General features: G+C 39.9%; 2 protein-coding genes across 3 annotated transcripts; both read left to right on the top strand.

Annotated features, from left to right (window-relative positions):
* Nucleotides 1–226: 226 nt before the first annotated feature.
* Nucleotides 227–19,012, top strand: xpo6 (exportin 6). 2 transcript variants are annotated; one of them, XM_067232889.1, is made up of 24 exons: nt 227–786; nt 1,255–1,345; nt 1,820–1,932; nt 3,568–3,765; nt 3,935–4,094; nt 4,917–4,994; nt 5,283–5,814; nt 7,507–7,633; nt 8,267–8,376; nt 8,534–8,642; nt 8,772–8,864; nt 10,595–10,664; nt 10,798–10,957; nt 11,365–11,457; nt 11,717–11,861; nt 12,584–12,730; nt 13,842–14,028; nt 14,139–14,294; nt 14,675–14,789; nt 15,512–15,683; nt 15,914–16,075; nt 16,459–16,557; nt 16,707–16,937; nt 17,822–19,012. In XM_067232889.1, exons 1-24 carry the CDS (start codon nt 784–786, stop codon nt 17,921–17,923), a joined length of 3,453 nt encoding a protein of 1,150 aa, XP_067088990.1. In that variant the 5' UTR covers nt 227–783; the 3' UTR covers nt 17,924–19,012. The 2 variants fall into 2 exon arrangements, with proteins under 2 accessions (XP_067088990.1, XP_067088991.1); XM_067232890.1 differs by having other exon boundaries at nt 5,286–5,814.
* A 149-nt stretch (nt 19,013–19,161) lies between these two features.
* nme4 (NME/NM23 nucleoside diphosphate kinase 4) lies at nt 19,162–23,280 on the top strand. Its single transcript, XM_067232667.1, has 5 exons — nt 19,162–19,316; nt 20,926–21,056; nt 21,193–21,294; nt 21,682–21,794; nt 22,777–23,280. The coding sequence occupies exons 1-5, from the start codon at nt 19,163–19,165 to the stop codon at nt 22,895–22,897; spliced, it is 621 nt and encodes a 206-aa protein (XP_067088768.1). The 5' UTR covers nt 19,162; the 3' UTR covers nt 22,898–23,280.
* The last annotated feature ends 1,511 nt before the right edge of the window (nt 23,281–24,791 follow it).

Genomic DNA, 24,791 nt, shown 5'->3' on the forward strand with positions numbered 1-24,791 from the left:
TTTTCATTTTACATTTTTTTATTATTACTAGTTTTTTTCCCAAATACCATTTCATCATAAATATAGTGTCACATTTTCTTTTACAAATATAATTCGTCTTATGACCCTTATTTTGACATTTGTGGAAAGAGGCAACCGGAAATTAGATCTAACGTTGAGGCCATAGGCTAGTTTCACACTGGGTGCTGGTTTTTGAGGAGGAAGTTACGACGAGTGCTAAGGCCCGTGTCTAGATGTCAGCATATAGAATAGCATCGGACCGTTTAGAATAACCCAAAGGGAAGACAAGTGGAAACAGGAAAGTTTAGCTACGATTTTGTAAATGTATGTTGTATGAAAACTCAAACAGATGTGCTTTTGTTGCTGTTTTATGCTCAAATCGGAGTTACATGTATGCGATAAACTAGGCGGATCTGTCGTATAGCATTTCTGTATAGCTATTAGCCTATCTAGCAAGTAACATTAGCTTGGTGGCTACTTGTGCGGTCGCTACTAGCTACACGCAGCACACAGCGTGTACATTGTCAATATTTACCAGGGTACAATTTTAGACCAGTGCATTTCTGTATAGATAACGGTACCAACGAACAACTTGACGGTGCAAGCTACCCGAAGTGTTTTTCTCGATGCAATGTTTCTGTGATCTGTAAATGAGTCGCAAGTGGGCCCTACGCCACAAGCAAAGCATGAGCCTGTGCCGGGGTAGCCAACACCTCAAGTAGCGAACAAGGAAGCTACAATTATTTATTGGAGTCTTGTAGCAGCATAAAAATACCTCGAGACATGGTGAGTAACGTTATCAGAACAATGTGCCATAATGATACAACTAGATTGCTATTAATTGAAATGCATCGCACACGCTTACAGTTGATTTATATAATATTGATTTCAGTTCAATAATTATGAAAAATAATCACATTATTTAAATGTAATAGTGTTGAAATGTAAATAAGGTAAGACATCTCTGTAGGTCGTAAGACGTAAATAAAGTTTCTGCTTGAGCTGTAGTGCTTCCGGGATGTTGCATGTCAGTAGTACACAATCTTGCAGAACCAAATATTTGCATTGGGTAATCTTCTGCATGTTGTGACCCATTTGAAGAATTCAGACTCACAGAATTGTTTCGGTAGTTGCAAATACCACTGAGTTAGTGCTAATAACTTGACACAATTTAATCTAAAACATTTTAACCATTGAATTTCAAATATCCCTCAATCGCTGTCAACTCAGCCTCTAAACTCTTTGATCCATCAGGCATCAGAGGAAGCGTCTTTACGTGCACTGGAAAGTCTCATGACTGAGTTCTTTCACAGTTGCACAACCAATGAGCGCAAGAGAGAAATAGGTGAGTCTTGCACTGGTTGTATGTCTGATGTGTGTGCAGCCACTATCAATTTATAATTTACATAATTTTCTCATTCAAAATGTGGAGGAGGTTCTTGTCTTGAGGGGGTTCTCACCTGGTGTGTTCTTTTAGTACATTTTTCTTAAGAAAGGAGTCATTTGTCTACCTGATGGACCTTCTTCCTCTCATTCAATGCAGTCACCATGTATAGGTCCAGTGAAGCCCAATTATTATACACATATCATATCGGGTTTGGAGAAATATATTTTAGCCTTTTTTCCAGAGTTTTGGACTGGAGGCAGTTGGGTGACCAATCAAAGCATTGTGAAAACAACAATACATGTTCAGTAGCTCATCTGCATTATTTTCAGTTGACACGTATGAGTTCCTATTGAGATTAATCAATCCACCCTGTTTATGTAAAGTAACTATTAAATACAATCTTGTTTCTTGTTCTGGTTGGGTTTTTTGCAGAGGAGCTGCTGAACAACTTTGCTCAGCAAACAGGAGCCTGGCGCCACTGTTTGTACTTCCTGTCTAATACGAGTAATGAGTATGTAATGATGTACAGCCTCACAGTGTTTGAGGTAAGTTGTACATTCTTCCATGATTTTAGGCCTGTGTAGATGTGATGATATTGAAGAAGATATTAACTGGGTTAGTGTTAGGTGAAGTAGATATTAACTGGGTTAGGGTTAGGTGAAGTAGATATTAACTGGGTTAGGGTCAGGTGAAGTAGATATTAACATATATTAACAACTGGCATATAATATTAATTATGTTAGTAGTTCAAAATGACGCATAGGCAGAACTCTGGACTGTGAAGCTCACTGTTCCACAATCCGCAGCAAGGGGGATACAACACGTGCTGTATGTCAGTCTTGAAAAAGCTGTTTCTTTTATTCACAACTTGAAAATGCAAGGATGCTAATGTTTTCGACCACGGCTGTTGCTATCTATAGCAAGATTTTAATAACACCTATAGGTGTTTATTAAAAGTTATTTGTTGCATTTTAGGAATTTGAAAAATAAGGATTAATGAGGATGGGTACCAAACTCTTTGCAAGTGGTATTTACCTGGTATTTATTTGTCTACAGTGAATAAACAATGCAACGACATACTGCTAATTTCATAACTTACATTTCTTCATTTTGGGTTGAGCTGATGGTGAAATAAAGGTGTTTCAAACATTATGCTGTCACTGTTTTTAATGACAAGCCATTCGTTCTGAGAGAGAAATGAAGCATTTGCTGCTTTGACAGTCAGGCCATTCATCCAACCTAATATTCTTGTTGTTATTATTAATGTTGTTGATAGCAACTTATTATGCAAGTTTGTGGGCATAAGACCTTACATTTATTCATTTAGCTTTTATCCAAAGCGAATTCCAAGAAAGAGCTTTACAAAAGTGCATAGGTCACTGATCATAACAACGAGATAGCCCCAAAAACATTGCGGGTAGCCAAAACATGAAGCATACATTGTGAAAAACAAATAAGTGCCAATGGGAAGAACCATAAGAGCATGCAGTTAAACAAGTTACAATTAAACAACATGAACCTCAAAAGTACAAGAGTTTACCTGTAGAAAAGCAAGCAACAATAATATAATTCACAGCGAGTACAAGTAGTTAAATCAGTTACAACTAACCAACAAGAGCAACAAGTCCCTCAATAAGAGTCATTGTGTTCCTGGAGGAAACTAACATCAGGTCCAACAAATCATTCCTAAGTACTGTTGTACTCCCAGACAACCTTACCTTATTTTGTTTTATTTTCTTGCATGTGTATGATTCCCTATATTTTAATATCAATATAATGAGACAACTAACCCTAACCCAACAAATTCACCTGCCCTGACCACAAACCTTGACATGGCCATTTAAGTGTAATAGCATTTAATAGCTGACCCCTTATTCTGTCTCACTACAAAATTTTTGCAATTTGTTGTTGACCACACGTATAACAAACGTGTATTGAATTAGCTATAGAACAACCATGTTGACAATCTGAGGGTTGTTTGTCTTAGATTGCTAATTAGTTTATTGGACATTGACATCAAGCCTATAGTTTGAGTAAAATTCACTTTGACAACTTAATCCTGAAACAACTTTCCCCACTCTCCCATATTTGAATTTTTTATTTGTAATCATGTTAAATCCATATTGTTTCTTTTAGAAATGTTAGAACAACCATTATTTGATTTTCACCCCTTTTCGTAGAACCTGGTGAATAAGATGTGGCTTGGAGTGGTCTCCCAGGACAAGATGGAGATCCGCAGCTGTCTACCCAAGTTACTGTTAACCCAGCACAAAGCCATGCCCTACTTCATACGCAATAAACTCTGCAAAGTTATTGTGGACATTGGTCGCCAGGACTGGCCGATGTTCTATCATGACTTCTTCACAAACACCCTTGAGGTATAACTCTAGTCACAATTGTAACGGTAGTGCACCATACTTTATTGTCTTAATTTAAACTGGAATGGTTCTGTATCAGGGTACAGTCAGTAACAGTATCTTCAGAAGCATTAATGTATTTATAACATTGATTGTAAACTAATGTTAAAACCTCTGTGGGCCTCTGTAGTTGATCCAGTCTCCAGTGATGACGTCTCTGGGACTGGTGTTACTGAAGACGACATCTGAGGAGCTGGCATGCCCTCGGGAAGATCTCAGTGTGGCACGGAAGGATGAGCTTCGCAAGCTGCTGCTGGAGCAGATGCCAACAGTGCTTGGTCTGTTGACGGGTGAGGACGGCTCACTGGTGTTTGGAGGAAGGTGCTGGATTGCAATAGAAGTGTGCGTGTGTCACTTTTACTGGGGAAGCTCTTACAGCATTTTGATGATCACTCTTCAAAATGTGTCTCTCACAAAACAGGACTATTTGCAATGGCTTTGTCATTCTGATTTATAAAATTGCTGACAGCCCAATAGATTTTTTTTTCCTTCCAATTTCAGTGCACCTGTCCAACAAGGTGACACAGTTTGCATATGACTACTTCCTGCTTAATTTCTTATCAACCCATTCCTATAGGATTGCTTGAGACGTTCGAAGTCTGTTTAGCGTTTATACTAATACCTGAGCACAAACCCTAACCCTAATACCTGAGCACTAACCCTAACCTTAATACCTGAGCACTAACCCTAACCCTACCTGAGCACTTGCTTGCACCAGAGCCGCCGGCACACATGTGGCGAACATGCATTTGCCCCACTACTTTTCAAAGTGGTAGGGCCCCGCCCCACCACTTTCGACTCAGCGTAGTATTGAGCGCATTTAATGTATCTACTATTAAAAACTTTTGCAACGGGGGGAAAAAACAATTTCTTCTTGCAATTGAACAAGTTGATAAAATACTTCTCCAAATTTCAGCCCGTTTACTCTGTTGACTATAACACACTACAAACGCTGACTGCTACAAGTGAAATGCACTTGTCAGTCACAGTGATCTCCTAGCAACAGCCAACCCGGGCCCAGGGCAGAGCATCGACCACCCCTCTCAACAACTCTCAATTGTGATAAACATCCCATCAAACATTTCGATGCTAATAGTTGTTCTGTGCTTCAGGTATCCTTGAGACAATGTGGGACAAGCACAGTGTTACAGCTGCCACCCCCCCTCCCTCCCCCACCTCGGGAGAAAACAGTGAGTTGATTTTTATGGGAAACCATTTGACTCGTAAAAGCTGTCACTATTCAACAAGTCGGCTTTCGGAGACTGTATATGGATCTACTTTTTTCGATCTCTGACTTTTGTTACTTCTGGCATGGTATATTAAGTGTTTCAAAAACCACTGCCATGTAAAGCCACACCATTTAATTGATAAATTGAAAACAAAAGTAATTGAGAAATTGTGCTTGGTTCCATGGGTATGTATTTTGAATATGATGTGGCCATGTTATTCACCCCCTGCTCCATCTTGTTGTGTTGTAGCAGAAGTATTGTGCAGTCTACTACAGAGTAACCAGTACTCCAAGCTGCTATGCCAACCCATGCCCATGCTTGACCAGGAGAGTGAGCAGCTCTGTTCCCTAGCCCTGGAGTGTCTTGCCCACCTGTTTAGCTGGATTCCACTGTCCACCAGCATCACTCCAGCCCTGTTGGCATCCATTTTCCACTTTGCACGTTTTGGTTGTGACCTACGGGCAAAGGCCAAGCCTGCCCCCTCCATCTACTCCTCGTCTTCCTCCTCTAACGGCCTGCTGGACCCAGGCTCCTTGGCACCTCCAGCCAGCGAAGGGGGCCGCCTCTCACAGCTCCCTGCAGGCAGCCACTCTGAGCGGGCACGGCTTGGGGTGTTGGCCATGACGTGTGTCAACGAACTGGTGTCAAAGAACTGCGTGCCACTGGACTTTGAGGAGTACCTACTCCGAATGTTTCAACAGACCTTCTTCCTGCTGCAGAGGCTGACCCGTGAACACAACGCTCACACCGTTAAGAGCAGACTGCAGGAACTGGATGAGAGGTATGCCTTCATGTGGGGTGGGGGGGTGGGGGGTGGGGGGGGGGGGGGGGGTTCTTGTACACTACAGTGGGGGTTTGGCTGTGTCCTTTGGGTAAGAAGGTTGTTTCTTATTGACTCAGTTGTCATTTTTGGAGATCGTCTCAGAAAATGCCTCTGCAATGCCTCACTGCTAGCAATACTAAGACTATGTATCTCCTCATGGTGCATTTGAAAACATTTAAGATTGATTCTCATCATGTCTAAATTTGTTGTACAACAGGTTGTTCAGCTCTATCTGATGGTGTCTGATGGTATATTGATGATTTACCATGGGTAAACCTTGTCACAGTTCTATTAGATATATTACTGCACATCCACATGGATTATCAGTAAACATAGTTAGTCATGGACAAAATACAGTTTAATATTTGGCAGGCTTTAATGAAGCAATAAACTAAAAAAGGGTGCGGTGTATCACAAATATAGGATGGTTTGTGCTGCAGTCATGACCCTCCAAGCAAGATGTAAGTTAATATGTAGGGTTCTGCTATCTATTGATGTGAATGGGAAACAAATAAAAGCTGGTTGTGCACAAGTACACATTCTCCCATACATACACCTGTTTGTTTTTGTTTGGACATTTTTGACTTCTCAACTGTTCTTTTCAATTACGCACGTGTGCACACACAGAAAATTATATTTGCTAAACAGTAGTATAACAAAACTGTGTCAGGATTTTTCATGTTTTATAAGTCTGTGATGTTTTAAGCTTGCACTACGATACGATACGATGAACTTTATTGTCCCGCCCAGGGAAATTTGTCTTGGTCTCTGTGGTGCGTCATAAATGCCTTGACAGTCACAATAACAACAAACAATACATCCTCAGCCAAACATTATCAACAGTTACATAACAGTATTGCACATATCCCATAACATAACACATACATACACCTCATAATAATACATGCTAAAAGGTCACCGTAATAAAGGCACTATAAAAATTATTACATAGATTTCATCCTCAAGCAGCATTGAGAAATGTTATGGAAGTTGGAACAAATGAGTTCTTAAAACGGTCGAGTTTGCAGTAAGGGACTCTATATCGCCTCCCTGAGGGTAGGAGGTCATACTCTGAATGGAGAATGTGAGAAGGGTCCCTTGCTATTCTCTGGGCTTGACTAAGAACAGATTGTTCATAAAAAGACTGCAAGGTCTGGTAGCTGCTTTTTCCAATGACCTTCATGGCCGTGTGCACCAGACGAGCGAGTTTAGTTTTCAGTTTTGCAGTGAGGTTGCCTAATTCATAGTCCCATCTTCTAGTCGCAACGTAAAAGAAAAAATATACGCAGTGTGTTTATATCTGTGTTAAAAACAGTTCCCCAATCTTTGCATTAATTGCCAATATCAACATTACCATGCATTTATGAATGAACAGCATTTATTTCAAGGCCGTAGCCATGGAGTCAACATTGGTGGGGACGAATATTTTTTTTTAAATGATAATTTCGAACAGCGTGCGTGGTTTCCTGTCGTAGCGTAGCACATTTATATTTTTATATCAATATATTGGGGGGGACATTTTGAGCAGATTTGAATATTGGTGGGGATGTGTCCCTCCAATATGTATTATGATTACGGCCTTGATTTATTTACAATTTTTTATTTAACTACTGCTAATTAGTAGTATCAACTCTTATTCTTTGTCTACAGCTACTTGGAAAGGTTTTCAGATTTTCTGCGCCTTTTTGTCAGCGTTCACCTCAGGCGGATTGAATCCAACGCTCAGTTTCCTGTTGTGGAGTTCCTAGCCCTGCTGTTCAAGTACACCTTCAACCAGGTATCAGTCTCCACAAATGACACCTTAAGACCCTGTTTAAATACATGCAGCATTTCTTTAATCCGTCTTGTGAAATAAGAAACATATCTCAGCTCAGCTACTGTGCCTGGCTAATTTTAGATCAATAGTAAATACTAAGTACAAATAAAATTCAGGGTAAAATGTCATATTTTAAAGTAGTTCTGTTTTCGTTCTGACATCATAAACAAGCTGTTCTCAAAGATTTAGTTGATTTCCTTGTAGACATGAATAACATAAAAATACAGCATTGGTGCTAAGTGCTAATCTCTTGATTGAAAGTGATTTGATAATATTATCAAGTCAGTACAAGTTTGTTGTTGTTTTATCCTAAAAATAAAATAATTCTCCATTGTCAAAATTCCAGGCCATTTAAAGGTATTTAGCCTTCATGAGAAATATCAAGTATTCATTTAGCAGACACTTTTATCTAAAGTAACAGAGGGCTGTATTTGAAATGGGACCACTTGATCTACAGAGTCAGTATATGATTGATGTATTTAAGTGTGCAACATGTTGGCACTGTATGCAGCATGTATTGGATTCCTGAAAAGCTGACTTTACAAGAATTCTTGAACAAGCTAATTTCCGATTTTCCATAACTTTGTTTTACAGCCTACCCATGAAGGTTACTTTGCCTGCTTGGATATATGGAGCATTTTCTTGGATTACTTGACCACTAAAATCAAAAGTAGACTGGCTGACAGAGAGAGTGTATTAAACAGGTATATACATATGAATTCCCTTGAATGTCATATGTCCAATATATATATATATATATATATATATATATATAAATTATTACATATATATAAATTATTACATATATATATACCTATGTCATATCACTTTGGTATTCTGGTCATCTGTCTGTCTGGACAGGTATAAAGATGCTTTGGTGCTGTTATTGAGGGAGGTTCTGAACCGAATCCAGTTTCGATACAACCAGGCCCAGTTTGAGGAACTGGATGATGAGATCTTGGATGATGATGTAAGAGAAATGAACACCTGACAAATCAAATTAGTTTAGAATCTGGAGACAACAAAGTAGCAATGACACTCCTACACACACTGTATGATAAAAGTGCTAAATTTAGGAAATGTTTTTCTGTAACCACAGCAACAGACAGAGTGGCAGCGGTACCTGCGTCAAAGTCTTGAGGTGGTTGCCAAGGTGATGGAGCTGCTCCCCTCCCATGCCTTTTCCACCTTGGTAAGTAGATGTTGTTTTGATGTCAGTCTTGAAGTTGTCCTCTGTCCATTATGGATACGTTTCCAGAATAATGGTCTATATTTGACTTAGTGTGAACTTTTATTTTGGGCTGTACATTTCAGAGTGGATTCCCTTGATGATTTGAAAGCACAAGCTTGGAAGGAGTTTTTACCCTCTGAAACATGTTTCTTGTACTTACTAGGGATGGACAAGAATCTTTCAATATTCAAGTGTTCAAAAAGGGATCAGTATTCAAACCCATGATATTGTTTGATTGAATAATTGTCTGAGAGCTGTGAGTAAATGATTGGCTACAATTTTAATAGCTAGATTTCTTCAAATTAAAGTATGTAGAAGCTATATTTACATTTAGTCATTTAGCAGACGCTCTTATCCAGAGCGACTTACAGTAAGTACAGGGACATTCCCCCTGAAGCAAGTAAGGTGAAGTGCCTTGCCCAAGGACACAACGTCAATTGACACGGCCAGGAATTGAACTGGCAACCTTCAGATTACTAGCCCGATTCCCTCACCGCTTAAAGAAAATGTTCAAATTAAAACTAAGTCTAAATAAAGAATCCTAGTGCAGCCATTATGTTTGCGCACTGACAAAACATTTACTAGGACAAGCAGCACATTTTTATTCAGTAGTGCTTAGTCTATCAGACTTAGTAAGAATTTATCAATTTTTGACAGCTGCGAGCTTATTTTTCAGTTGTCTCATACAAGGCAACACTAATTTAGCGGGTTAGAGTAGCAAGTGCGCAGCATCTATTTATTTGGCTTTTCCGTTCATTCAGAATTTCACTCAAGGTAAGACTATGAAGAAGCAAATTGCTGCTTTAAAGTATGATATATAAAACCAAATTGTGCTACGGTGAAAATGTTAGCTATTGGATTTTGAAATGTTAGTTGGATGTCCAGGCTAAAACCTAAGGATGCCGTGTCATGTACACTGCCAAAATATCAGGGAGTCAGGTGGCTGAGCGGTGAGGGAATCGGGCTAGTAATCCGAAGGTTGCCAGTTCGATTCCCGGTCATGCCAACTGACGTTGTGTCCTTGGGCAAGACACTTCACCCTACTTGCCTCGGGGGAATGTCCCTGTACTTGCTGTAAGTCGCTCTGGATAAGAGCGTCTGCTAAATGACTACATGTAAATGTAAATATCGCTGGTCAGAACTGATACAGTATCAATTTGCTGTTTTTAAGGCCTTTTCTAAGAGTTGTTTTTATATTAGCCGTAGTAGAGCATATAACTAGTTAAGCACTAGCTAGGGCAGAAAGTATAAAAGATCTAAATGTGTCAAGAATAAGATCATTCATATTATAAACCAACACAATTCAAATATTTCTCAAACAATAATGTGCAATTATCAGCAGGCTGTTCTGTAACTACTGTTGGAGCCGCAGAACAAATGTTTGTCGTGTCCCTACTAGACCGTTTTTTGATTCCCTCTCAACTTTAAGTCAATTTTATGAACACATGAAAAATAAATTGTTGCTCAAACTGACTTGTGGATTAAGTTGAAACGCATTGTGCCTAAAGGATATACTGAGGACACGGTTTAAAGCAGGTTCTGTTGACGGGACTTACAACAGGATTTAATATTAGAAGAGAGTAGGAATGAGTACTTGAGCAGTGACACCCTCGTACTTAGTAGTATCTGCCCTCTTTCCCTAATTTCCACTTATTATAAGAAAACTAACCAGTCTCTCTCCTCCCACCTAGTTTCCTGTTCTTCAAGAGAATTTGGATGTGTATCTGGGTTTACAGCAGTTCATCATCACCTCAGGCACAAGTTCGTTTTTTTACAACATTATTTCTCATTTAGCTGACTACGGTTACCATGTTCAGAGATGTCAACAACACCATGTGTAAACTTGCATGTTCAGAGATGCAACAACACCATGTGTAAACTTGTCTCCCTGCAGGTCGTAGGTTGAACATCACAGCGGAGAATGATTGTCGCAGGCTTCACTGTTCCCTCAGGGATCTCAGTTCCCTTCTCCAGGCAGTTGGGCGCCTGGCAGAGTATTTTATTGGAGATGTGTTTGCAGCACGTTTTAGTGATGCCCTGGCTGTGGTGGAGAGGTCAGAGAGTGCTCTTGTATTGTTTAACACTCATCAGGGTTGAATCCAAATGCTAAACACATCCAAACTGACGTTCTATTGGCCTCAGCTTGGGGCAGGTTACAATACATAGGATTTAGAAATTCTGCAGTCTCTACAAATAGACATAAAACAAGTCTGTAAAATATAAATTCATAGAGTTGAATTCCAGAATTTGGTAAATAATTGTGTATATATATAAAAAACAACATAATATTCACTTATTTGCAGCCTATATATGTGTAAGTACTAGCTTATTTAGTTTGGTTGGCACCATTTGGGACATCAACTCTAATCATCAATACATTTACCTCATTATAATGTTACACGACATTGGCATTTGTATATGCATATAACATTAATACATATATAACTTTTTCTTGACTTAGGTTGGCGGAGGTAACATGCTATGGCTCTCAGATCAGCCTGTACGACCTAGAGACTGCTGTTCCCTCCGTGCTCAAGCCAGACCTAATTGATGTGTGAGTGTCAACCTTTCAGTTATGTGGCTTTTGTTCATAGTTATTTAATTTTTCTGTTGGTCTCTTATACTTTCATTTTTTCATTGTTTAATGTCAAGTATATTTGTATGGTATTGACTGACAGTAATATACTTTTGTCATATCTGTTCTCATGAGTCATGAAGGGAAACAAAACTCTATCTTCAGGTCTTGAACATTTGTTTTTATTGCCAGTTCACCAGGTCTTATCTTTTGATGCTTGTATGGATGTGTGTTCTAGCCATGCCCAGTCCTTGGCTGCATTGCAGGCCTATTCCCATTGGCTGGCTCAGTTCTACAGTGAGGTTCAAAGGCAAAACCAGAGCAGATTCATAAACCTCATCACCTCCGTTGTGAATGCCAGCAGTCCACTCATCACAGCCAAGGTATTATCACCAGCACTCTCATATAAGTGGACACCACACAAGTATTTGGACTGTGGAACGTGTGTTGCTCTGTGCTCCTCCACAGGGGTTGAAGGTGTTTAATTTCTATGAACTTAAAGTGCAGACTACAAGTTGCCAAAGAGTTTAGCAAATTATTTAAAAGAACTGCAAATACAGATCAGTGGTGTGTTTCCTGTGTAACAGGAGTTTAACCAAGGTGATGAACAAATAGTGCAAAATGTAACTGCAGCAGATAATTTGGGACAAGAAGTGTACAGTTCTTACAGTATTACAGTGGTTAGTGCCAAGGAACGGTGCAACAATCCTGCACTACAATACTGCATAACTCTCCATGTAAGACAACAACACACGGATCCTAGACAGATCAGAGCGGTGTGATTGTAGGCTTCAGGATCCGGGGGGGGGGGGGGGGGGGGGGGGGGGTGGGTATGAAGACAGGCCAGCCAGCCATCAAAGTAGTCATGGTAGGAAAAGTCATGTGACTGAATCACCAGGAAGAAGTCATGTGACTGAAACACCAGGCCAGTTGATCTAGAGAAGGCCCCAGCACAAATCTCTGTGGCTTCTTGTAGTGACGGGGTGAGCTGCTCAAGCAGACAGGACTTACCAGTCAAATTATATTTGAATAATAAAGTATTTGTGTTTAAATTATTATAATTTTTGTCAAAAATATTTTTTTCTATTTGCCCCTTCTGTCACAGGTACCTGAAAAGTTGCTGCTGTCGGCATGCCACCTCCTGGTTTCCATGGCCACCACCGTGCGGCCTGTGTTCTTGGCCACATTGCCAGCTGTCCAGAACATCTTCAGCCTCATCACAGAGAGCCAGACACACAGGCTGCACCCAGAGGTCAGGGACTGAGATTCATTTACAACTGCATTTTAATAATTTAGCGGATACGTCATTGTAGAAATAGAGCATATTGAAAGTACAGAGCAATATCACATCAGAAGTGCATGGTTCTGGCAACAGTATTTCAGTTGTTAGGGGAAAGAAGCGGTCTGTGTGTTACCAGCTACCAGGCACTGTGTAAAGTGACCACATCTCAACAGTAGTGCAACAATAACATCAACAACAAAACTCACATAGTACAGTTCAACAAAAACAGAATCATAGTTTAAGAGCAACATTGTAAACAATTGTGGATGCAGTATATTATGAGACTGTGCTACAGCATGTAGAAAAGGACAGTTTTGTGCACAAAGAAGTAACATAGGGCTTGGTGCAGCTCTGAGTGCCCGTCCAGTAGCTTGGAAAATACTGACAGGTGTGTGTTCTTTGAGCAAAATGCTTCTTCAAATCCATATTGTCATCAGGGATGATACCTAGGTTTCAGACATTTTAATCTTCCTGACAGAATTGTAACTAAAGCTAGAGCACCATTTTAGATTCCAGAACAGTTTGAGAGCCACAGTCCTCGGGTCAGGAGCGGGTTATGGTTACGGTTAAGGCACCATCCTTGACCCTTGTTGGCTAACTCAATGGGGCTAGTGCTAAAGTTAAATTAATACCTGCCAAATGCTGGTATGTTTTTTTTAAATACTTGGGCACATAGAAATCTACCAGCCACTGTATTAAGTAGCTATAAGACTTTTTATAATTTTTACCTTGCAAAATTCTTCAAACTCAACAACAACTTTAGGGCCTACAACAGAATGATCAAGCAGAGGTTAAGGGATTCAACAACATTATTCATTAAAAAATCAAATACATTGGGCACACACAAAGCTTTGAGGTTCTAGAAAAGTTAGTCACTGCAGCTGGTGAACTAATACTAATTGGTTTCCCCCCTATTTCTTGTATTTATTTTACTTTCGGTTTTGTATTTGTTCTTTTAAATATATTCTACTCTTATATAGTTACTGTTACTATGAATCCTATGTAATTAGGGCATTGTCTTCAACTTGTAATTCAAAAGTTACCTGAATTCATGATGGTAAAGTGTGTGTTTCCTACACAGGCTCACATGTTGGTGTGTAGGGCCCTGTCCAACATGCTGCTTCTTCCTTGGCCTAACCTTCCGGAGAGTGACCAGCAGTGGCACACACGGTCCAGTAACCATGCCAACATGTTAGCAGCCCTGACACGCCACTACCGCTTGCTGAGGGGCACCGCCAACTTGCCACCACGACTCGGCCTGGATGACAGTCAGTCCTTCCTTCTTTCCTTCCTTCCTTTCTTTCGTTCTACCTTTTAATCTACCTTTCTATCTTCCTTCCTTTCTTTCCTCAAAATGTCAAAATCTGTTTATTTACAGTGAAAGCAGTACTACACCAGACCCTGCCTGTGTTGAGGGACATTGTGGACAGCATTTCAGGCGAATCAACCAAATCTCGTCAGATCTGCTATCAGTCTCTCCAGGAATCTGTGCAAGTTTCCCTGGCTCTGTTTCCTGTGATCATTGAGCAGCCAGGTAAGAAGGGAACATAATCACTCTTAATTACAAGTCTATGAATGAGCTTAATAGAAACAACTGCCGTGGGATCTTATTTCTTACAATACACTGCTGTACATAGAAAATAAAAATGATCAAACCCAAGAAAAAATGTCTTGATTTTGTGCTTACACTTGGTATGGTAGGCATTAAGATAACCCAGGGTGTAGTTTCTGTTATTTCAGAATGCTTACTTACAAAGTAATGCGAAAGTATATTAAGAGTATGTACTAATTCAACGTTAAGGATTTGCTAAATGTTCACATCCTTGCAATGAAGAATGTTTTTTGTGAGTGTATATTGCCACATTTAGTTTTACTCAAAAGGTAATGCTTACTGTGTTCTTCTCTTGTGCCTAGATGTGACAGATGCGATGTTGAGCTTCTTCCTGACACTGTTTCAAGGGCTACGTGTGCAGATGGGGGTTCCTTTCACAGGACAAGTCATCCATACTTTCCTCAGCATGTTCACAAGGTGGGCTACATATGCAAATTGTACTTTTCATTGAGATGTATTACCAAAGAGGGTGTAACGGTACACAGAAGTCACGGTACGTACCGCAGTTTTGGGGTCATGGTTCGATTGAATCGGCCTGTTTCAAAGGGGTTTCTTTTTGGATGAAATTCTGGCTAGCTAACTTGCAGTAAGACAATATAAAGTGTGTGGTTTTGGTAGAGATGCAATAAATTTGATCTACATGTGGGAAAATATAAAATATATATTTAAAAAATAGACTGGATCAGATAGCTAACAAGCTTAGAATCTTAGTTTTTCCTCCTTTACCTGTTTTCGCTCTATCTAGCTAGCTTGCCGTGAGCATTTTACAATCTCGCGGCACTAAAATACGGACAGATGAGAAGCGTATTCGCTCATTTCATCTGATCGACCTCCTCCGTTTCCATTAAATATAAACGCTTGTGACTGACTGAAGATGTATTCTTCGTCTGACTGAATGCACCAAACTGTGATGTCCATACTGTGAATTTGAATTCTATTATATAAAAGATTAAAGATTCAAAAAGCTTTATTGTCTAATATGTTGCCATGTTAGAAATTATTTTGAAAATGTCATTGCTGTGTGTAGCTGTTTCAGTGGGAATAGTATCAAGTGCATTAATGCTTCAGTGGTCCTACCAGGAAGCTGTTCTTGTAGCTGTGCAAGCTCTACACTGTAGCTATGTTTGTGTGTGTTGCAGAGAGCAGCTGGCTGCCAGTATCTTGCAGGAAGGTAGCGCTGGATGCAGAGTGGTGGAGAAGTTTCTGAAGATCCTCCAGGTGGTGGTGCAGGAGCCTGGACAGGCCTTCAAACCTTTTCTTCCAAACATCCTCTCACTGTGCATGGACCAGGTCTATCCCATCGTGGCAGAGGTTAGAGGAAAGCCCACAGTAACTAGACCCACAACACAGGGTTAGGGTTAGCACAAGTAGGGTTAGTACAAGTAAATAGTACTTAAGTGCTACACATGTGGGAAATGTGTTCAGGTAATCCAAGCAGGAATACCTTTCTTTTTTTATAATGTCACACTCCCATGCTCATAGTTGGATCCTCATACTGCATACACATGCACACAGACTGACTGTGGCATCTCATTATTCAGCGCTCCTCCCCGGATGTGAAGGCAGAGATGTTCGAGCTGCTTTACCAGGTTCTTCACCAGAACTGGAGGTACTTCTTCAAAACCTCGGTCCTGGCAAGTGTTCAGAGAGGAGTGGCAGAGGAAGCCATGGAGAATCAAGCCCAGTTCATAGCTGCTATGCAGGTGTGTGCTTACGTTTTGATTTGTATTTGAGTGGGCATGTTAATTTCTTGTCATATTTTTTCTCTGTTCAATAATATTGTAAATTAACAAACTCTTGTGCCTCCTTACTGCTGTTTGATCAGCAGACATCAACATTATAATTATTATTGTTTTTTTTTTAACCCTAACAGAAATGAACACTCTTATCCATATTGTTTTCATGTTACATAATGTATACAATGGTGATGCAAACCAAATATCTATAAGAATATATACATTTTCGGGGGAGGAAAAACAGCAGAGTGGGGCAAAATGTTATAGCAGCCTACAGTGTATTTTGTGGAAGATTTTTTTCTTAAATGTGCTTTGAGTTTCCTGATTTTGAGTATGATTTGTGTCTTAAGGCTTTTGGACAGTCATTTCTGCAACCTGACATCCACATCTTCAAACAGAATCTCTCCTATCTGGAATCACTCAACAGCAAGCACAAACTGTACCATAGAGTGAGTTGGGTGCCATTCCTTTACACTCTACTCATTACATAGACTCAACATACTCATTACAACATGTAAACTGATAACAATGTCTGCAAGACAAATTGCTTTGAGAAATCTCAAAACACCCTTGACTGTCACACTTTTTTCCCCCCCAGAAACTTTTCCGGACCTCCATGCTGTTCCATTTCATCAATGTTCTTCTGCAAGTCCTTCTCCACAGGAGCCACGACCTGCTGCAGGAGGAGGTGGCTCTGGCCATCTACAACATGGCCTCTGTGGACTTTGAGGTCTTCTACTCCGTCTTCATGCCAGAGTTTCTGAATGGATGCCAGGGAGTGGATTCAAACCAACGAGTTGTGCTTGGACGCAATTTTAAACTTGAGAAGGTAAGAAGAGGTTAGACCTACTACATGAAGAGGTTATACCTACTACAGGAAGAGAGGTTAGACCTACTGCATGAAGAGGGCTTAAGGCCGATATATGCTTCTGCGTTTTTCGAAAAACGGACACATGGGAACGCCCTCGTCTCCGTGGAACGTCCACTACGAGCTCTCTGTCAGCCCTCGGAGAGCCCCGGAGAGCTCGACGTGCACCTCCTGAATTTTCGAACTATCCGTCGTAATTTCGGAGAGCTACGGAGACCCCCTTGGCTGTGATTGGTCAGTATTAAGAACCGCTTGCGTCAGGGGCGGGGGCGGGGTTGTCGTGATAAACAGGACGAACAGAATCCTTTGACCGCCATTGCTGTAAGTTTTTACAATTCATATTTCAGCTAAACAGTACATGTAAATCAGCATCTGAATTAAAATGTGACGAGAAATGGGCAGTGTAGTTGCTGAAAATGTGCGTATTTTATTGAGGAAATGGCTAATTTGTAAATTTGCTCCGACTTCTCGATAACCTAGGTAAATAAACACTCCACGACGACTTACAAAAAAAACGTTGCGCCACCTACTCTTCTGGCGGTGAATTGTTTTCAGCACCCACAGCCTACGGAGAAACCATAACCGCAGTCTATCCGTGCGTATCCGTGCGCCCGCCCATCCGTAAACGGAGATGCAGAAGCATATTTCGGCCTTTAGACTTTACTGAACATTTTTCCATAAGGTGTTAAATAAGAATGTAAGTTGGAGTCATATTGAAAGAAATAATCAGTCTATACAGAATGAAAGCCTTGGAAACGACCAATGAAATGTGGGTATGAATATTGAATTATTAATGTTTCTTGTCTGCAGGGTTTGATTTTGATATCTCTGCATTCTTTCTCTAGGACTTGCCCTCGTTCACTCAGAGTGTGCACAGACTGATTAACGACTTGCGCTATTATAGATTATGTAATAGCAGCCTGCCTACAGGCACCGTCAAGCTATAGCACACTGTCACATGAGGCCCACTCCCACTGCCAATACTTCAGCTCCCTGGAACACCTTTGTCAACTTTTGGGAAAATAAGAGTGCCAGTCTTCATGGTCTTGTTGAATGCCACTTGGATAGGCTTCTGCTCCATTTCTACTGTAGGAGGGTTGAACATTTTTGATTTGTTTTTAGCAGTGCCCTCTTTTACTTGTCTGTTGCCAATGATGACAAGGCCAAATAATGAGATGACATAAGATGGCTGGCCTGGTCTAAACCCGAACCTTGAGCAAACTGAGGCAGGACTGTCCCAGTCTCTGGAACAAGGCCAGGCTGGAACTCAGCACTTTCTAACTCAATTGTGAGTTTAAAAAAATGTCTGCTTTATTGAACTTGCATTCTGTTTTTCATCTCCAAAGGAGACACACATTTTAAACTTAAAACTTTCATATCATTCCATTCTGAAACAGAAAAACCATGCTTGATTAATAAAGTGCTTGTTTTGTATAAAATTGTAAGAATGATATTGTCATTTATTTCAGTGAATACTTTATTAATTAAAAAACAAAATGGTTCTTTTTCAAATCCTTCTGACAATCAAACTTTCGCAAAACTAGAAAATAAGAAGATAAGTTGGTCATTTCTAAATTTGCACATTTGATCAAAATAGGTGAAAGTATTTGTTTCTTGATCCTTAGACTAGATTTGATGTAAAAAAAAAAATATGGACCTGATCAGCTAACATTTGATTTTCCTGTATGTGTTTTTGTTAGAGTTTTTATAGTTGCTTTTTGACCTACAAAAGAGTGTTTAAGGACATGATTGCAGGATAGATTATTTTGTTCTCGGGCTTTGACCTTTTTATCAGGTACATGATCCTCTTGTGTTAGTTTACAGAGTGTGTTGACTTTTCAAAGGAGTGGACTTCTGTCTTCTGTGTGTTACTCTACATATGCATGTTGATACCCTAACCCCAGTTGCGATATAAAAGTGTACATTTCCTCACTCATCCTCTACCAGTGTTTATTTTTGTAGTGCAGTTTCTTAAAATACTATAGCACCATTTGACCAGAAATTACAATAAAATAAACATGCATAATGGATGTAAGGTAACTAACCTTTTAACGAATAAACTACTCATAAGTGGTCTTGATTATCTACACCTGCTGGCATGTTTGGGGTTAAACATGAAGTGACTCGTGGAGGACGTGACTCGTAAACCATTGAAGTTTTGGAAGTGTATCCATACACTTTGAATCATGGTTATTTTTTTTCGGGGTGCTTTGAAGAATATTTTTCTAAATGGTAAACTGACATATACTGTAGCAAATCCGTCCAAAAATGGTTTTGTACCGGAGACCACCTTTACGCTGTTAAGACAAAAGAGCGTCGCTGGACACAACACTTTATCAGGTAATGTAAAGAAACTGTTAGCGAGAAAAGTAACGGCAATCAGGTTATGTGTCATAGCCTACTTTGTGAAACCATTCCCAGTTGTGATTATTTAATTTTAATTGGTAAACACATTCGGGTAAGTCCATTTAGGTAATGCGGATCCTCCACCATTCAGGATTAAAAGCATTTTCAATCACGTTTATCATTAATGTCCGTCTGTTTGGTTTGTTAAAATTCCAGATGTGCGACGTAGCCTACGGAAATACTCATTGTGGTATTTTAATATTCGCTTTGTAATAAGAATATACAATTCTCTAAAGATATAATGGTCTACAGTGAGCACTTTTTTAAACTAATATGGGTATCACCATGGGACCATTGGGAGCGCATGACAACGTTTTGCTTTGAGCGCATGAGCCTTCACGTGCTTCTGAAATTGCTCATTTATATTGAAGTAACTATTTTGCAAACTATTCTGTAATTGTGGTACATTACATTTAGTTATTTACATTACATTTAGTCACATGGTAGGCCGACTCCAAAATAATAGCCTACTTAAAATAATTTGATCAAGTACAATCAAGATTTTTTGTTGAGTCCTTGTATCTCCCATTAACTCGATAAACCTTTTAATTTATTTGCTCCCCACCAGGGATGACACGGTCTACATGAAAATTACCTAGGCGTTTTTAAATAAAACGCACTGGTCCGGATTTCGCCGGCCGTAGACTGCACGATTTTTGCCTCGATTATGGATGAAACACACTATATAAAGATTACGTTTTTTTTATTATCATAGTTTGTGTTTGATCAGTTTTTACAAAAACAAGAGTTTTGGTTTTCCAATCTGTTTTGTTGGCAATAACATCAAGATCATCATAGCATATAACATAAACACTTTAAATCATCATAGGCTACAATAACAATTCAGGCAGCTAGTTTTTGGAAGTAATTGTGTAGGCTATTAGAAATATACCCATGGGGTCGATATGAAATGGTTATTTAATTGATAATGTCGCAAATTAAAATTGATTTGAATTTTGAAACCTTAAAACCGTAAATATATTGTCACAAAGTTCTTAAGCTCAATAGCGTCCACTAATGAAGTCCACACTTGAAAACAGCAAGGAATAGTTAGACTCTGTACAGGGGCAGTTAGAGATGGCAGACTCTGGTACAGGAGGGCAGTTAGAGATGAGACGCTACAGATGGGTGAAAGATCATGATGAGAATGAACAGCTTCTACAGCAGCTTCTTCGAACATTCGATCACCCTTGGACTAACCCCCCTGTCACCCTCTCCCTTGTTGGGACTATCTGTCTCCCCTGAACAAAGTTATCCAATAGAATATATATAAATGTTCAACCTTTCTCAACAAAAATAACATGGACAGAAACATTAATTTAACTAATTGGAAGATGCCAAAAAAGGGGGGAGGCCTTGCCTGTTCTCCATCCATACTGCCCATAGCTTCCCAACTCTTAGGATTATTAATGTAGAAAAGAAGATTTAGGACTATATTGGATTTAGGCTAGATCATTAGGAAATATTATTTCACATTAGATTACTTGGGTAATGGTGCATGTGAAAGGCCAGTAAATTATGCAAAACAATCCTCCTTGCGCAGGGATCCCGGGTGTGACAGAGAGGACCCTCATTGCAGTGAAACCAGATGGGGTGCAGCGCCATCTGGTGGGAAATATCATGCATCGCTTTGAACAACGGGGCTTCAAACTAGTGGGTTTAAAGATGTTGCAGGTAAGAGAATGCCTGACGAATTTGAGGTACAATATATGTAAACCTCTTCTTTAATATATTGCACATGTAATCCAAACCGTTTAGTCAATCAGTCGCGATACTGAATGAATGCATTATGAAATGCCACTTTGTACAGGTCCCAAAAGATTTGCTCTCTCAGCACTATGAGGAGTTGAAAAGGAAACCTTTCTACCCTGGTCTGCTGCACTACATGACCTCTGGGCCCGTGGTTGTCATGGTGAGAGAATTTCATTCACATCGAATTTTAACTTTACAGTTTTAGTCATTTAGCAGACGCTCTTATCCAGAGCGACTTACAGTGAATACAGGGACATTCCCCCGAGGCAAGCAGGGTGAAGTGCCTTGCCCAAGGACACAACGTCAGTTTGCATGACCGGGAATCGAACTGGCAACCTTCGGATTACTAGCCCGATTCCCTCACCGCTCAGCCAACTGACTCCCTATACTCCAATACTTCTGTGTACCGTTACACCCCTATTAAAAACATATCCCTGTGTCAGTTAGCTAATCTAGTTTACTAACCATTACATATCACCCTATTTGATTTTATTGGATGTCAGATTTTCATGGATATTTTTGAATGATCATATTGTTTGCTGTGTAGGTGTGGGAGGGGCACAATGTTGTCCAGGCATCTCGGATCATGGTAGGCCACACCAACCCAGCTGAGGCCCAAGCAGGCACCATTAGAGGAGACTTCAGCATTCATATAAGCAGGTGATTTTGGTATATCAGTCAATATTTGTATTCGTAATTTCTTTATCCTTCAATAACATTCGAATCTGTGACATCCCTTATTGTTTGGGTTTGCTCTAGGCGTAGAAAGGTGCTTAACATGGGTATAATGAGATTGTAGGAAGGTGTGAGCACAATAAGCTGAAATGGTCTTCCTAAAGAAAGAATATACAAGTTCATTATACAAGTTCATCATAGTTTAATTATAATAAAATGATAAACAAACCACGCACACCACAAAGGACAAAGCAATAGTGCCAAATGAAAGGAATAAAATGGCCTACAAGGAAGTGAAACTATCTCTAGTAAATAAAAGGGTGGCACTCAAAAAAACTGCACAATAAAACAATAGAAACATCCCCACACACACACACACACACACTCACACAACAGTTATACCCCTCATCTGACCCACAACAAACAAGTCAATTAGTTTCAAACAATTTCGAACATGACCTGCTCCCAAGCAGGTTAGGTGTGCAGCACAGGTGACTTTGGTGATATAGGTACCCAGGTAAAAAGTGAACCACTGTCATGACACTTAACCCTTGTGCTGCCTTCGGGTCACATGACCCAAATGTTCATAACGAACCATCGTTGTGTTTACCCAATTTTACCCAATACAAAAACAAATACAAATAATTTTCTTTCAACCTTTGCAATGTGGGGGGTCTGAGACAGCCCAACGGTTAAAAGAAAATGATTCACTTTGTTTTTGTATGCGGTAAAGTTGTCGCAATACGACGGTGGGTCACAATGACTGATGGGTCAGAATGACCCGAACACAAGGGTTAAAGTTTAAATCTAAAGTTACCTCGCTAACCCCCAAATCCTACTTTGTATTATATGATGTGCCAGAGGAACTGTCAATTAGGTTTAAATGGCTGTAGAGCTACATTCACAATGGCACATGGGAATTTTAAATGGAAATGCCAACTAAACCCTAATTGTTTTGTTTCTCTAGAAATGTTGTCCATGCCAGTGATTCAGTGGAGGGGGCTCAAAGAGAGATCAAGCTGTGGTTTCATGGAAGAGAACTTCTAGACTGGGACTGCTGTGACCACAGTATTACCTACCAGTTGTAAAATGGAAATAGTAAATAAAACTAAACCCTAACCCTAAAAGCAGGATGAGCGTTATAATATGATCAATTCACCTCTCTTGCAGATGACCATGATTTTTTGTTGTTGTTAAATTGTATATTAAACCCTTTTTACTAATACTATTCTCAGAATGATTTGGCATTTGTACCCTAATAACATATTTACCCTACTAATTGTCTTAATCTTTTGTATTTTTGGTTCAGAAATATAGCAGCTTTGTTATAAATGTTTCTGTGAAGATGATTCTCAACCACAACAAATAATAAGTAAATCATCTTAGTTATATGTTAAAGTTGGTAAGTAACCGTTTTCTCCTTTTATGATTTTACTAACCTTAAATCTTTCTTAACAGATCATAGTTAATAATGGGGAACAATTGACAAGGAAAATATTTGAAAGGTACTATTCAACAGTTACCTAGGCCAAAAAGATATTCTCAAAGCATTTGAGAAGATCCATTCACACTTCTCAAGAAGGAAAGGTCCAGAACATAGCTATTGTCATTTATCGGTGCCTTTGTAATGATGTGTTATGATTTGGGATACATGGTTTTATATCTGTTTCATAACTACAATTAAAAAATGTTTTTTAACTGGTTGATGAATGTGTACTTGTCCACTCTTTTTCGAACATGTGATTAACCGTATTAACTTTTCCATGGACAAGCTATCTTCACATTCATAAAATGTATTGCTGAACTTTGCTTGCTCCCAGTTCCAAGACTGTCTTACTCCTTAAGGCAGAGCAGGTAAGCTTGGTGAACCAAGCAGTTTTGGCTTAAGTTCAAAAGGATTCAAACTAAAATATCCCACCAACCTCCCTTCAAAGTCACTCCCCCAAAACACATGAATGCATTGCCTGACTACTGCCGGGATGTTGGTAGGTAGACAAGTAGCCTGTCCAATACAATACAGTAACACAGCTGCAACTTTTACATGTTTTACATGTTGACATCTTAGAATCAACCATTGAACCTGTCCCAAAAATAGTTTTACATTTATTGTAATTTGCTTTACACATTAGCTTTACTATATTCAATTGTATGTGTTTTGTATGTTCTTATAAATATACCAAGCAAATACACAGTGCACTACACCACCATCATCACCTAATGATGGGACCTTTTGGAATAATGGTGTGCCACCCCTCCAGCAGAGTTCCAAAGACTAGTAGAGCCTGTGCCAAGGCACAAGACACTTTCAGGTTTCAGTTAACTGCCGCAGCAGACACAAAACTAATGCTATTGAAATTTGATATTTTGTCATGCGTCAGGTGCGTTTTATGTAGCCTCCTCTAGACACAGAGTACCACAGTAGATTCTTTATAAATTATTATATTAGTTATAAAACTAAGATACTTTATACTTTATCCTGTCAGTCACCACTGCCCTCCAGTCTGCCAGAGCGGCTTCGAGGTCATCTGTCATCATTCTGCTGGACCTTTCCGCAGCGTTTGATATGGTTAACCATCAAATCCTGCTCGCCAGACTTTCTGGCCAGCAGATGGGCATCACTGGCACTGCACTTCAGTGGATCTCATCCTACCTGTCGGGAAGATCCTATCAGGTCTCCTGGGGAGGCAAAGTGTCAGGCACACGCCAGCTCTCCACTGGTGTCCCACAGGGCTTCGTCCTTGGACCCCTCCTCTTCTCCCTGTACACCACCTCGCTTGGACCAATCAACACCTCCCATGGCTTCTCCTACCACTGCTACACTGACGACACACAGTTGTACCTGTCGTTCCCCCCGACTGATCCGGGGATCTCAGCTAGGATCGAGGCCTGCCTCACAGACATCTCCGCCTCGATGACCGAGCACCACCTCCAGCTGAACCTCGCCAAAACAGAACTCCTCATCATCCCGGCCAAACCCTCTAT

The sequence above is a fragment of the Osmerus mordax genome, chromosome 3, assembly GCF_038355195.1.
Source record: "Osmerus mordax isolate fOsmMor3 chromosome 3, fOsmMor3.pri, whole genome shotgun sequence".
NCBI classification, from domain to species: Eukaryota; Metazoa; Chordata; class Actinopteri; order Osmeriformes; family Osmeridae; genus Osmerus; species Osmerus mordax.

Bases quoted from the DNA above. Each gene is read 5' to 3' on its own strand.
- xpo6 (XM_067232889.1), top strand. The intron at 10,665-10,797 runs GTTCGTTTTTTT...GTCTCCCTGCAG, and splicing joins CATCATCACCTCAGGCACAA to GTCGTAGGTTGAACATCACA. The intron at 11,458-11,716 runs GTGAGTGTCAAC...TGTGTGTTCTAG, and splicing joins AAGCCAGACCTAATTGATGT to CCATGCCCAGTCCTTGGCTG.
- nme4 (XM_067232667.1), top strand. From the start codon at position 19,163: ATGGTTATTTTTTTTCGGGGTGCTTTGAAGAATATTTTTCTAAATGGT. The intron at 21,295-21,681 runs GTGAGAGAATTT...TTTGCTGTGTAG, and splicing joins CTGGGCCCGTGGTTGTCATG to GTGTGGGAGGGGCACAATGT. The intron at 21,795-22,776 runs GTGATTTTGGTA...TTGTTTCTCTAG, and splicing joins TTCAGCATTCATATAAGCAG to AAATGTTGTCCATGCCAGTG.